This window comes from Prunus dulcis, chromosome 4 (genome assembly GCF_902201215.1).
Source record: "Prunus dulcis chromosome 4, ALMONDv2, whole genome shotgun sequence".
Lineage (NCBI taxonomy): Eukaryota > Viridiplantae > Streptophyta > Magnoliopsida > Rosales > Rosaceae > Prunus > Prunus dulcis.
Window position 1 is genome coordinate 24,135,088 of NC_047653.1, and position 14,455 is coordinate 24,149,542.

Sequence of the window (14,455 nt, forward strand, 5' to 3'; positions counted from 1 at the left end):
ATGATGGTGTGGTGGTTGGTTGCAGAGAGAGGAGAAAGGAGGAAGGATGATGCTATTCTTTGGGGATAGGGATTGATCTTTGGGAAGAGTTGGATCTGGGTAGGATTAAAGCATAGAGAAGAAAGATTTTTATTTATTAATTTATTAATTTTTTTAAATATAATTTTTTAATTAAACAAGTAATTATAATTATATTATATTATATTTTATACTTAATTCAATTTAAACAAAAAAGTGAGCCATTTGCATGGCACATCATCATTTGTAGTAAAAATACTAAAATAACTATGCAACATCGAGATAACGGTAGGGATTAAAATGGAACACAAAATTACGGTTAAAGAGTTAAGTGGGCTATTTAAATTTTAGGAGGATAAAGTAAGATTTGACTAAAATTTTAGAATCACTACAGTAAATAAGTCTTATTTTTATTACAAAACTTGTGTTTTTATTTTTCTTCTCAAAGATATGGCAGGTGGGCTTTCTATTGTATTTGATTCTTCAAGTTGGTGCTGACCATATTCGTCTGCAATAAGATTACATCACAGAAGAAAGATGCTGTCTCTATCTGGCTTGGCCTGGGATCCTCGAGTCATTGACTTTAGTCTTTAACCCAACACAAAACGTTCGATTTCTTGCTCTTCAGCTTGAGTTTAGTGTATTCTAGTTTCTGGGTTTGGATATTTTGGATTCTTATTTGTTTTTCAATCTCAAGTCAGTCAGCTGATGTATACCTAAGAGAGAAAGAGAAGTCTAAGACTAAGATGGATGAAGGAAATCATAGCGCCAGCAACTTGCCATTACGAAGGGAAAGTGGTGTTGACATCGAGAATTTGGATTTATTGGATGGAAAGGAGAGGGAGAACAGGACGACATACGGCGAACCACTTCTGACTAAGAGGAAAAATACAACCTCCCAGATTGCCATTGTGGGTTCCAATGTCTGTCCCATTGAGAGCCTTGACTACGAGTAAGCTTCTCTTCCTCACCTAAGAATAGTTGTCAAACCGTTGTTCAAAATGGGCCTTTACATCTTTTATTTTTTTGGATCCTCCTCCCTCTATGACTGGTTTGAATCTGGGTGTGGTGTGAGTTACTGACTAAATGTTATGCCATAATAGGAGGAGACATAACTTGTTTATCCCAAAAAGGAAAAAGGGTCTGTTTCCTAGATTATTTCGGCAGGGCTCCTTTTTTTGCTTTTTTTTGGTTAATTGTTTTAATGGTTATGGCCTAGGAAGATTCCATCTTTGATTTGTTTTTGGTGGTCTTGACTCCTGAGGACATGAAAAAAGATAAATGTGCTAGGACCACGCTAGCTACTTTCGGATCTTTAGTTTATGATCACTAGATTTGTTGTACTTCAGTAATTATGTCTTTAGAATCACCGTCCCCAAGGGTTTTGAACTTTAAATTCTGATGATTTCTTTACTGAATGTTTTGCACGAAGGAGATTGGCGACTTTTATCGGTTAGATGGTAAAATGTCAACCTCATTTAAAGAGGTTAATTCAGGTGGAACAATGGTCCTCTTAACAGGTCTACAATAAGCTTTAGCTAGCTACTTTTCATATCATTTCAAGGTTGGTCAAGGGGATGATAACTTTCTAGTTCATGTTATCCCTGGCCCATGGCTCATGCTAACTTTATTGCGGTGTTAACACAAATTTCATCCAAGACCAGTGTGGATGCTAGATGTAAATTTCAGTTTTCTGGTTAGAGGCATAATTGCCAACTGAGGGAATCAGGGAACTAGGTTTTGTTCTCCTTTGAGATTAAATGTAGATCCTTCTATTTTTATTAGCAATATTCACAATTGTGGCTTGCTATGTAGTTTTACCTCAGTAATCACATATATTGCTCGCATTTGCATTATATCATTTTCTTTCCTGTTCCTGTGGGAATGCTCCTAAACATCTTTAGTTCATTTCTTATGTGTTTATGCAATCTCCCGATCTGAGTAACATTTCGGGGTGATATATGATGCCTTGGGTGCTTAAATTCTTTTTGGAATTATCTTACTCTTGTTCTGTAGGTGCTGTTTGCTGAGTGCTAAGATATCGTTTGTTTAAAATGCATTGCAGAATTTTTGAAAATGAACTATTTAGGCAAGACTGGAGGTCAGCTAAGAAGATTCAAGTATTTCAGTATGTTGTGCTAAAGTGGGCTTTTGCACTTCTCATTGGGCTTGTTACTGGACTAGTTGGCTTTTTCAATAATATTGCAGTTGAGAATATGGCTGGATTCAAGCTACTTTTGACTAGCGATCTCATGTCTGACGAAAAGTAAGCCTTGTTTCCACAACGTCAATCTATGATATTCTTTTTCTTTGACATTTAGACCTGCTCTTTTTTATTTAAATCTTCAGCATACATTTTTCTGAGGAAACTGTGTAGTCTTTTAATATAAATTAGTTGCTACATTCTGTCGTACAAGCATGAAGGTTGGCAATGAAAATGGGCTGTAATAGCATCTTTTATCTGTACTGATAGCTGACACATACTCTACATGCAGGAAATAATCCTGCTTAGCAGGAGCTGCAGAACCCCAAAAAAAAAAAAAAAAAAAAACTCCATATTTCCTTGCACTTTCACTATGCTGATCATTCTGATAGGTGATTGTAAATAGGAAAATGATACACCACTAACCTCAGAACATGGAGGATTGGGTGTAGCCTTATATTAATTCTTGTAGTCTGCTTCAAAAGAAGTTTTTTATATGTAATAAGACAATGTATTGAATTCATCCTTAATGATATGGAAATTCCTTGGGAAGCATTGCACTTTTTTTGTTTTTGGGGGTTTTTTTTTGGTTTGGGGGGGGGGGGCGGCCGGCCGGCGGGGGCGGAGCACAGGAAGTTCTAGTTATTAAAATTATAATAAAAAAAGATATATGAATGAATTCTTCTATTTCTGACTTATAGCCTCTTTTTTGTTTTTTGTTTATCTCAAAATTTTTTTTTTTTTTTTTTTTTTGAAGCTTTTCTGTGTGGCTGATTTGCTGCAGACAACTATGTGTAGGCCATGCTTTTTTGTTTTTTTTTCTTTTCGTTTGGAATAAAGAGAAATATAATATAGAGCTATAGCATGGTAGGAGCATGGGGCAGAACACAAAGAGGGGCTGGAATTTTGTTAACTGGTTCTTGAATTGGTTAAGTGTGGGAAAATATAAGTGTCTAGGTTATTTAACATGTGTCATTAGATAAACAGTTATCCACAACAAATCTGCCTTTATATTATTTGCAGCAGAGAAAATCCAAAGCGATAAATTGGAAGAAGTTTCTGATAGAATGGATGTGTACCATGTTTTGGATTGAGCGATCCAGGATCATGGTTCGTAAGGATATTATTGTACTGTGGTAACTTTGCTTTTTGGTCATGATCACTAACGTAAATGCTTGTGCAACGCTTATTTGAGTTTGCTGGATGTGTTTATAGAATAAATAAATGTAACAGTAAAATGGTTTCAGTGCAGATATTACAAGGCTTTTGCAGCATATGCTGCCAGCAATGTAGGTTTAGCCGCAGTAGCAGCAGCTCTTTGTGCATTTATTGCTCCTGCTGCGGCAGGTTCTGGTATTCCTGAGGTGAAAGCTTATTTGAACGGTGTGGATGCGCATTCAATACTGGCTCCGAGCACTCTCTTTGTCAAGGTACAGAGGGATTACCCTCCCCCCCTCCTCTTCCACTGCGTGTGTGCACACGTGCATGTGCATACATTTGTATATAGGACAAATATATGTGAGTTATTATGAAAGTGGAAATAGTTCAAGTTTCATGTTCTTTCCTCGTTTGCATGTGAAAAGGAAAACGAAAAAGGATATGGAAATGGAAGGGAAAAAAAAAAAAAAAAAAAAAAGAAGTTTAGGTTTGTCGGAGGAAGGGGAGAGAAAATGCGGGAAGTGAGAAGATGGGAGAGGGCAAGATTAAGGCTAAAATTTGAAGAACTTGTTTTTAAGGAAGAGATAGTGTGGGGGCAAAAGGAAAAAGTGGATTGGGAAAGAGACGTAATGCCAAACTGTTTCATGAAGTGGTAAATGGGAGAAAGAGGGAAATTTGATAGGAAGGTTGGAAATGAGTGATGGATCTGTCACTGACAATGAGAGGAGGATTGAGGAAGAAATATTTAACTTTTTCAAGAGACTTTACTCAAAGGAATGAGGGGAAAGGCGGAGTGTGGAAGGGTTGGATTGGCACCCTATTGAGGTGGAAAGGGCTAGATGGTTAGAGACGCTGTGCTTCCATCTATTGTATTATTGTGCACCAAATACAATACCTTATTACAATATATGTCTCTCTTATATGTGTTATTTGCTCTTTTGACATATTTTGCTCAAAAGGTATTTTGCTTTTGTTTATGTTGCACATCCTCAAAATTCTGAATTGTCAGAGATTACCTGATTAATTTTTTCTTTAATAAACCTAAATCTAAATCTTCGAATTTCTATCTGATGCATATCATTTTGGGTTTAACAGATTTTTGGTTCCATTCTTGGTGTTTCTGCCGGATTTGTGGTTGGTAAAGAAGGGCCTATGGTACATACAGGTGCTTGCATAGCCTCTTTTCTTGGGCAGGGAGGCTCTCGCAAGTATCATCTAACTTGGTCATGGCTAAGATACTTCAAAAACGATCGCGACCGACGAGACTTGATCACATGTGGTGCTGCTGCTGGTGTAGCTGCTGCATTTCGTGCCCCAGTTGGTGGTGTTCTGTTTGCTCTTGAAGAGGCAGCTTCGTGGTACCTCTCTCTCTCTCTCTCTCTCTCTCTCTCTCTCTCTCTCTCTCTCTGTGTGAACACGGAGAGAAAATTAAATAGGCAAAGCCGAAATTCCCTTGCAAGAGACATCTATTTGTATAGACAGTTAACTAATAAATTCCTACTATGATAAGACTCTATCTTTCAACCTTAGGAATTGACCAAGAAGTATTTCTGTATATTTCTCAACATAATCGTACAATGGCTCCCCAATTGGTAATAAAGCCACCGACGAGGTTACAACAGTAATTTTTAACAAATTCCCAAATAAAACTTGACATGTGGCTAACTGACTAACCAAAACTGTAAAACAGTTTTGCCCCAATTTCTATCACACTATGATGAGGAAATAATAGTAATTATAAATCTACTAAAATTTTAATAATAAAAACCAAGTAAACAAGTCTAGTTTCCATATTTTTGCCCACGTCAAATTACTTCAGTTTGTTCCCATCACATTTTCTCTCTTTTCTATTATTTTGCAGTGTTTTACTGTCCATGCTTCAGCAAGCTTGCTGGAATTTGATATGTAACCAGGAATTTAGACTGCTAAGTTAGTTCCTCATATATGTTTCCTATATAAGTGGTTGAAGTGATATCCATTCTGAACACACGATGCATTAAAGAACGTTAAGGGCTTAAAAAATGAACTCGCATATTCCTTTTTCTGACCCTGTGAAAACAGAGACGATGGTTACATTATCATGGGCAATGTTGTGGATTTTACCTGCATAACTGGTATGTTACGCAAATTATGTAGAAACTGTTAATGTTTTTATTCTTTCCACAATTGTATTATAAATTTAGGGTTACAGTTTTTTAAGATATAGAAATTTGAATGAAATGGTAAGCACCCTGGTTATGTAGGGATTACCGTCCTGAGAGGCAACCCTTGTCTGGTGAAATGGTAAACTAAGTAGAAGCAGACAGGTTTAATTCTCCTGCACAGGCAATTATTACCAAAAGTTGAAGGGTAGGATTGTATTTAGATCTCACTTTGATCTTATTTCCAATTTTGTACGATAGAAAGAAAGATATCTTAGAATAATACTAAATTCTTTACTCACCAGAAATATAAATGAAACTCTTAGAATCCTTGCTTGCAAGGTATTCCCTTGAGATTGCAAAATGGTTTCAGTACCATGATTATTGGTGCTTGGAATGTGTAACACATAGATTCTGAGAATACGTGTTGTCTTTACTGGAAAACTTCAGGTGGCGGAGTGCTCTTCTTTGGAGGACATTTTTCACAACAGCAGTTGTCGCCATAGTATTGAGAGTCTTCATACAATATTGTACTACAGGAAACTGTGGGCTATTTGGGCAAGGAGGTCTTATCATGTATGATGTCAGTGCAGCCAATGCAACATACAGTGGTCCTGATATACTAGCAGTATTATTCCTAGGAATTCTTGGAGGAATTTTTGGAAGCATATATAACTATCTTGTGGATAAGGTCATTCGAACTTATAGCATCATTCATGAGTATGTTCTCCTACACAATTGTAACTTCTGGGATTTTTCACTTGTAAAATAATCTCCTCTAAATTTGTTGGTCATGTGCTAAAAATACTGATCCCATTCTTTCTATCACGACTGAGAACATGACCTTTTTTAGATGCAGTGATAAGGCATCTGAGATTTTGATCATAATCATTTGCTTAATTGCGCTGGTTTTGTTGTTTTTAACCAAGTTCGCATGTTTTCCTCCTAAATTTATCTGGCTTTTCTTTTGCTGCAGAAAGGGTGCTGCGGCCAAAATCTTACTTGTTATCACCATTGCTCTCTTGACATCATGTCTTTCTTATGGCTTACCATGGTTTGCGGAGTGCCAAGCATGCCCTACTGATGAGAGTGTGAGGTGTCCTTCTGTTGGTCAATCTGGTAACTATAAAAGCTTCAATTGCCCATCAGGCTATTACAATGACCTTGCCTCCCTATTTCTAAACACTAATGATGATGCCATTCGTAATCTATTCAGCACCAGTACAACAAAAGAATTTCACATTTCCTCTCTTTTCATCTTCTTTGCCGCCGTTTACTTCCTTGGAATTATCACTTACGGCATTGCTATTCCCTCTGGGCTCTTCATCCCTGTCATATTAGCTGGAGCTTGCTATGGACGTCTTGTTGGGAGGTTGTTTGAATCAATCTCTACTCTTGACACAGGTCTCTTTGCCCTACTTGGATCTGCCTCCTTCCTGGGTGGCACTATGAGAATGACAGTCTCCCTATGTATTATACTGCTTGAACTCACCAATGACTTACTTTTGCTTCCCCTCGTCATGTTGGTTCTCCTTATTTCGAAAACTGTAGCTGATAACTTCAACAAGGGTATTTATGACCAAATAGTTAAAATAAAGGGATTGCCTTATTTGGAGGCTCATGCAGAACCATACATGAGACATTTGGTCACAAGTGATGTTGTTTCTGGTCCATTGGTTACTTTTTCTGGTATTGAGAAGGTAGGACGCATATTGGATGCTTTGAGGACTACAGGGCATAACGGATTCCCAGTGATTGATGAACCACCTTTTTCAGAAGCTCCAGAATTGTGTGGTCTGGTTTTAAGGTCTCATTTGCTTATTTTGCTTAAGGGTAAGATTTTTTCGAAGGACAGGGTTGTTTGTGGAGCAGAGATCTTACACAGATTTGCTGCATTTGATTTCGCTAAGGCAGGATCAGGAAAGGGAATCAAATTGGAGGATCTTGATATCGAAGAGGAGGAGATGGATATGTATGTTGATCTCCATCCTATTACAAATGCATCGCCGTACACAGTGGTTGAGACAATGTCACTAGCCAAAGCTGCTATTCTCTTTCGGCAACTTGGTCTAAGACACCTGTGTTTGGTACCAAAGAGCCAAGGGGTAAGTTGTTCTCCCCTTCTCTTTCTCCTGCTCTCTTTCTTTCTGTGTATGGTTAGTTCTAGCATGTGAATAAGGCTGCCAATCTTGGTGGAAATTTAAGCACTATACCTTATCCTGGAGAAGAAATCTCAACATTTCCTTTCCTCTTTTTTGTTTTTTTTTTTTTGTTTTTGTTTTTGTTTTTGTTTTTGTTTTTTGTTTTGTTTTTTTTGTTTTGTTCTAGTTCAAGTTAAATAGGCCATTGTTGCATCTGCTTTGGTATATTTCTCTTTATTTACTCTTGGAAACTCTAGATGATTTTGTCTCCGATCTTCCTTACCTTATAAAGTTGAATAACAGTTCCAAACAAATGTCCGAAACTAATTTCTAAGCAACTTTCTGATGTTTTTCTGTACACGTTGCAGAGACCTCCAATTGTTGGAATTCTAACACGGCATGACTTCATGCCGGAGCACATTTTGGGACTCTACCCTCATATCAAGGCTCACTAGTAGACCTTAGAGCATGTTTTTGTGCCGTCATGTGAAGTTGTTGGTGTTCGGACTTCTGGAAGTGAGATTTTCTATGAAGACTTTAGAGCCTGTTGAATGATCAGGTTTTGTATCAGCAATTATAAACATCTGTATCCAATTCATATAATAAACTGGAGGATAATGTTGAAAAGTAGATGTCCTAAAACCCAATTGTATGATATATCATTAGGGTATAATGTATATAGGCTTTTTATCACAAAACATCCCTGACGTTTGCGAAACTATCATATTGCATCCTTAAAAGTTTTTTTGTATCTCTCATGGTCCCTAACGTTAATATAGGTGCTCTTAAATAGTCCCTCTATCAAAAAAACTGTTAAATCCAAGGATATAATCATCAAATAAATGCAAAACTTGTTGAACCCCTCCAAGGAATGAAATGATTTTGTGAGCTTCTAGTAAGTGGTATGAACAGTTGTTATACTGTTTATACCCTACAACTGAGTTGATTTCTATGACATAGTATTAACAGTGTACTTCTATGGCATAGTATTAACATATTTTCAGTAACAAAGCATGCTATATATTTTGCCTTATATATAGCTGTGCACTTGAAGTTTATTATATGCATAATGTGATTTTTACTAGGACGATAGTTCTATGACATAGTATTAACAGTGTTTTTTTTTCCTTCTTATAAACATATTTCCTTTTGCCTTTGCGATTATTTCTGGTGAAACTCTGGACAATTGGAGGTGGTTTTTGCAAAGGATGTCGGATGCCTTGCTTGAGTTTTTTGTATGAAATGGTATTAACAATGTTTTTCTATGAAATGATATTAACATTGTACTTTTATGACATGATATTAGCAATGTATTTTTACGACATGGTATTAATAATGTACTTCTATGACGTGGTATTAATAATGTACTTCTATGACGTGGTATTAATAATGTACTTCTATGACAAGGTATTAACAATGTACTTCGGGTTTGTTTGGGCTTTTTTTTTTTTTTTTTTTTTTTGAGTTTTTTGTATTGGGCTTGTTTTAAGTTAATCAATGGTAGATATGTAATTTATAGGAACTTCAACACTCATTTTTTAGATAGTAAATGGTTTTTGAGTGTGTTTCTAAAGTGTATTCTGTGTAGGGTTTTTTTTTATAAATAATTTCAGGTCCTATTTTTGGGAATATTACTAAAGCTCCCAAAAAGAAAAGCCAATGTGGTTTAGGTTTAATGTAATAACCCAAAACAAAATATCAAAAAAGTAACAAAATATCTAAAAAGTAGGATTAATATTTTCTAGCAAAAAGACAATTTTGCCCTCGCATTATTTAATAGAGAAAAAGTTGACTTTTTGATTGAAAAAGAATTTGGCAATTCCGCTTGCTCCGTTGCGTAGGGCACGGAGAAACGAGTCTATAGACACGGAGTAGACTCGAATCGGAGTTGTAACGAAGAAAATACGATCAAAATACCGCGGAGGGCAAAATGGTAATTTGGTCAAAAAGTCAGATTTTTATCTCTTTCTCCCTTCTCTCTCCTCATTTCTCTCTCCTCTCTCTCTCTCCTCCCGATTCGCACAGCCAGCGACCTCCGTGCCTTCCCGCCGTCCTAGCGGCCGCCACCGATCGAGCTGATCTCTGGCACCAGTGCCAAACGAACCGCCACTCGCTCGCCGTTCTTCCCCGACCCGCCGCCGACCTGGGGATGCCTGGAACTGGCAGGAATCTGGAGCTTTTCGCCGAATTTCAGTTTAAACTTCATCTCCTTCGTTCTCCTTCAATCCTCCACCAAATCGATCGAGTAAGGTATGGATTCTCAGCTATTTTTCGTGTTCTAACTGATGGATGTATGGGTTTCCATCGATTTTGGCTCTAGAACGTCCGATTTTCAACTTGAAAATTGGCCGAAACTTCGGCCGCCGTGATCGGCCATTTCTGGCCACTTTTTGGGGTATGTCCAAGAACAAAAATGACTCCAAATGGGGTGTTTTACCTATGATAGGAGTTTGGAGTCTTGGTTTCGAGTTTTTCCGGCAACCCTTAATCGCTTTGGACACCCAATCTGCTCGCGCGTGTGGCGGCGCGTGGGCGAGGGTGATGGACTGACTCTGTGTAGTTTGTGATCCTCGTGTCGTCACGAGCGGGTAGGATTTCGCGGATCTCGATTCGGAACCCGTTTGAGCCCCGAACGGATTTTCCATATCGCGCGATCCTTGGGTGCAGTGTCGTCAAATCGTTGGATCGCACTCAATTTTGGATATGTCATACTACATGATTCCAGGATCGTGTAGGATTCGAAGGATTGCGAATCGGAGTCCCGGATACTCCGAAATCTCGAACCCTAGGGCTAGGGTTTGGATTTTAAGCGATAACGTGATTCTGGCTAATCCGACCGTCCGTTTCATGGTTCCTTCTCTATGAGAAACCTTCAGAGAAGCCCAGATTGGCCATCGGAGATCGTGGACCCCACGGGTCCCGGATCAGCATATCTGGGAGCTTATCGCTTAGTTAAGCTTCGGGTCTTCCACGACCGTTTTAATTATCTGAAAGGTTAATGTGGGCATAGGAGTAACAATAAAATGAGTGCACGTATTTCTAGGAGCCGGGGGCAGGGTGTTTAGTTTAAAATTCTTTTATTAAGCAGTTTATTAATTTATTATTATGGATAATCAGACACCAGAGGTCCAGTCGACCCACAGGAGGGACCTTCGAAGGGTCCAGCTAGCTCGGACCAACAGTGAGTAGACTTTCTTTCATAAAGGATTTTATATAAATAAGCTATATAAATGAGTTTACATAAATGATTTTATATTGATTTTATATAAATAAGTTTTTATAAATGAGTTTATCTGAATAAGTTTCAGTATTTGATCTTGAATAAGTTTCAGTATTTGATCTTGAATAAGTGTTATTGCATGTGTTCCGACCGTGAATTGTAGCGTAAAATATCTTTATTTTTATATTACTTAGTTGAGTAGCAGACTGGAGATTTGTGATACAGAAATAGCAGCTTAACTTAGATTTATCAGATTTCAGAGAAATATCAGGTTTTTCTAAAATACTTGTTTTAGAACCACAATGTACCCACTTTTTATTTGGTGATTACCCTCAGACGGACTGATGTCTACGGACATCCGGTCTGTTTACAGTTCAGTTAGTGCACTTGACTTTGCCTCACGAGTTTTGGGGACGCTCGGACCGTGAGTGCGAGGATTTGCGGCTCGGCAGACTTGGTGTCCCGAGACCTGCCAGGATTTGCGGCTCGGCTGACTCTGTGTCCCCGAAACCTACCAGGATTGCGGATCAGGCTGACTACAGTCCCATATATCTTGCCAGAGCGGCTCGAATTGACTTGGTGTCATCGAGACCAGCCGGAGGATTAGGCTGACCATAGTCCCCTGTATCCTGCCAGTTTGTGGCTCGGATAGACTGCGTGTCGCCCGAGACCTGCTAGGGGAATTGACGGATTGACAGGGGTACAATTAGGTGGTAGTTTTAAAGGATTGTGAGCACTTTTATGCAGCTATCATTTTCACTCAGTTTATATTAGTTTCTTCGATACTCATACATGTGTTATATATATATATATATATCTTTGTTCAGTTATACAAGTATTTATATAAATATAATTATGCATGTTTATTTGAATACCTCGTGTTGAAATATAATTGAACCATAGATTTCTATCCCTTTTTATTTTAAAATAGGGGTTATTATGTACTAAATTGTTTTTAAGAACGTTATTTTTGTCCACTTACACTTTTAACCTGTTTTTCGCCCCCCAGACTGTAGAAGTGCACTGGAATCCACCACCGGGCCATTCCTAGCTTCTGCGCCACCAGGTAACATAGAGTTTTGTGGAAAGTCCTTGAAACCTTGTGAACTTTTAGAAAAAGCTCTGATATCTAATTTTAGTGGGAAATCTGAACTGGTGATTGGTTGATTAAATTATTCTGGCGGTTGGTATGAGATTATTTATTTGTTTTAACAGGAGAAAATTTTTGGGTTTGGTCAAAATACAGGGGAGACTTTGCCGAATTTTCGGCAGGAGTCCAGGGAAAGTTTTCATAGTAACTGTAGCAGGAAGGGTAAAATGGTCATTTGTGCCCGACAGTTGCCAGATGTCGGACATGCACAGGGCTTGGTTCGAATTCCAAAGTGGAATTGGGATCGGGTCCTGTCATTTAAACTCCACAAATAATTTGGGGTGCTGTTAGACAAACCCTAAAATTAATGAGTACATATGATCTAAGTACATCCTAATATTTAAAACAACTCATAAAATTAATTAAGTACATCCTATTTAACTATCAAAAATATCCATGGTATACTCTAATACACTCTATCACACAACACCAAACCCATTCGAGAGATGACTGTGACGAGTTCGAATTCTAAGCAGCCATAGTTCATTACAAGCACTAGAAACCGAAACTTCTCAAATGTCCGGCTGATTGAGAACACACATACAGATCAAATTGTTGTTCCTGATGTGAGTTTGATGTGCTAATTGTCATACTTTATGCATTTTGTTTCAAACGTAGTATATTATCATTGTTTATGCCACTTACTGTGAACTATGACCACAAATACAGAATGGAAAGTGAAAGCAATTCCTACTCATAACTAGACTACGGATGAAATGAAACATTTACTTCTTTGCATAGCTTTATAAGAAATTCCATGATCTGTCCTAGAATTTTTTGTGTGTACTGGTTTGTACCATATTTGGAAAATGGACCAAATTTGATTTATTTTTCAAATGGAGTCACATGAGGCCCAACCCAGTTCCTTTCTTTCAAAATTAACAAAAAAAGGGTTTTTTCGTATTTGGGCAACAAATTGGTGAAATCCCCTCAAAAGCCCTAGCTTTAACCCATACTAAAGTTAGGAAAATAAGTAATCGTTACTAATTGACCCATGTGACTTTCTAAAGACGGGTTTTTTGCCATTAAGAATGACTTGATCACCATCTCTCTCAGCAAGAAAGGCTGGCTAATTGACACCAAAACCAAGAGGAACCATCTTCCGACTGGTTTTCCAGGTGCGAATGGATGACAAATCAAAGGGGTATTCCTTGAAACCATTGTTTCCATCTAAGATATCCTTTCTCCTACCCATGGACCGACTCACAAGGGAAAATACGCAGCTGACTTTGGACAACACTCAAGTGTTATCTTCCAGCCTTCACTACTATTGTCAAAGATTTTCTACCTATAAATACAGAGGCTCAACAGCAACACTCGAGGACTCTCTCCAAAATCAGACGCAACGTCTTGTAAACACTTGAACAAAACTTCAAGATCTTTAAATAGCCAACTTGCTGCCCATATAACCAATTGACAACTCCTGCTTTTATCTTTTATTGCTCTGCCATCTCCATGGTATGATTCTTGTTTAAATAGTCAGTCTAGTTCCCTTCTAAACAGCTAAAACCTTAACATATTGGATAAGAGAAATCTCCAATCTCTTCAATATTGTAACTTGTTCTTTAAAAACAGCTAAATGGAGAAATCTTTGGCTTTCGTTTTAACTTGTTATCATGCCGGAGCTGGATCGAGAAATCTCCAGCTTCTGGAATTTTAATATCTCTGCAATCTACCTTAATCGTACTTTATATTCCTGCCAATTATCATTTTTGTATCTTACTTTGCAATAGTTTACTTTCCTGCATTTTTATATTTGAATCTTTTGAATAAGGCTTCATTAGCCCAAAAACAAAGGTTGGTCCAGGCTGAAATCATACAATTGGGCCCGAATTAACCAAATCCTAACCTAATCCAGGGTTATTTTGAGCCCAATTAAGGAGCATTGACCTCATCATTGGTTTTTCTGTTTGGCTAGTGTTGGGGTCTCTTTGTTCAGAGCTACAATGGGCTTGTTGGACTACTGCGAAGTAGATCGAGCTCTTTTGCGCCCTTGTCTGAGTTTGCGACACCAGGCCTCAAAACACCCCGAAAGAGTTAAGATATTAGGAAGTGCTTTGGTGTTCTTCAATGGCTCTTCAGTACATTGAAAGTTTTGATGAGAAGGATACATTAGCTACTGTGAAGCTATTGCTTGATGATAGAGGTGTAATAGATGTTAGAAGGGGTTTGCTTGAAATATAGTAGAACAGGTGTTCCAACAACTTGTTTGATTGGGCTTCCGGCAGCTTTACGAATGCTTGGTTACACCTTTGGATTTCTCACCAAAAAGGTGATGCCCATGATTTCAACTTGGCTTCAGAAGATAAGTGTTTCAGATATGGAATACAGTTTTTAGAGAGAGAGAGATATATATATATATATATATAATGGGAAGACGGAAGCACTAGAGCTTGAATTTGGTGCTTCCAGCAGTGGGAGAGT

The 14,455-nt window shown here is 38.0% G+C and overlaps 1 protein-coding gene across 2 annotated transcripts; it reads left to right on the forward strand.

Annotated features, from left to right (window-relative positions):
* Positions 1-412: 412 nt before the first annotated feature.
* LOC117625147 (chloride channel protein CLC-c-like) lies at positions 413-8,359 on the forward strand. Of its 2 annotated transcripts, none has more exons than XM_034356748.1 (8): positions 413-625; positions 716-970; positions 2,084-2,284; positions 3,474-3,651; positions 4,475-4,737; positions 5,971-6,240; positions 6,497-7,625; positions 8,030-8,359. In XM_034356748.1, exons 2-8 carry the CDS (start codon positions 765-767, stop codon positions 8,114-8,116), a joined length of 2,334 nt encoding a protein of 777 aa, XP_034212639.1. In that variant the 5' UTR covers positions 413-625; positions 716-764; the 3' UTR covers positions 8,117-8,359. The 2 variants fall into 2 exon arrangements, with proteins under 2 accessions (XP_034212639.1, XP_034212640.1); XM_034356749.1 differs by having other exon boundaries at positions 720-970.
* The last annotated feature ends 6,096 nt before the right edge of the window (positions 8,360-14,455 follow it).

Excerpts from the sequence above, each read along its gene's own strand:
- LOC117625147 (XM_034356748.1), top strand. The coding sequence starts at position 765 with ATGGATGAAGGAAATCATAGCGCCAGCAACTTGCCATTACGAAGGGAA. Across the intron at positions 3,652-4,474 it reads CGAGCACTCTCTTTGTCAAG|ATTTTTGGTTCCATTCTTGG; the intron begins GTACAGAGGGAT and ends TGGGTTTAACAG. Across the intron at positions 6,241-6,496 it reads ACTTATAGCATCATTCATGA|AAAGGGTGCTGCGGCCAAAA; the intron begins GTATGTTCTCCT and ends CTTTTGCTGCAG.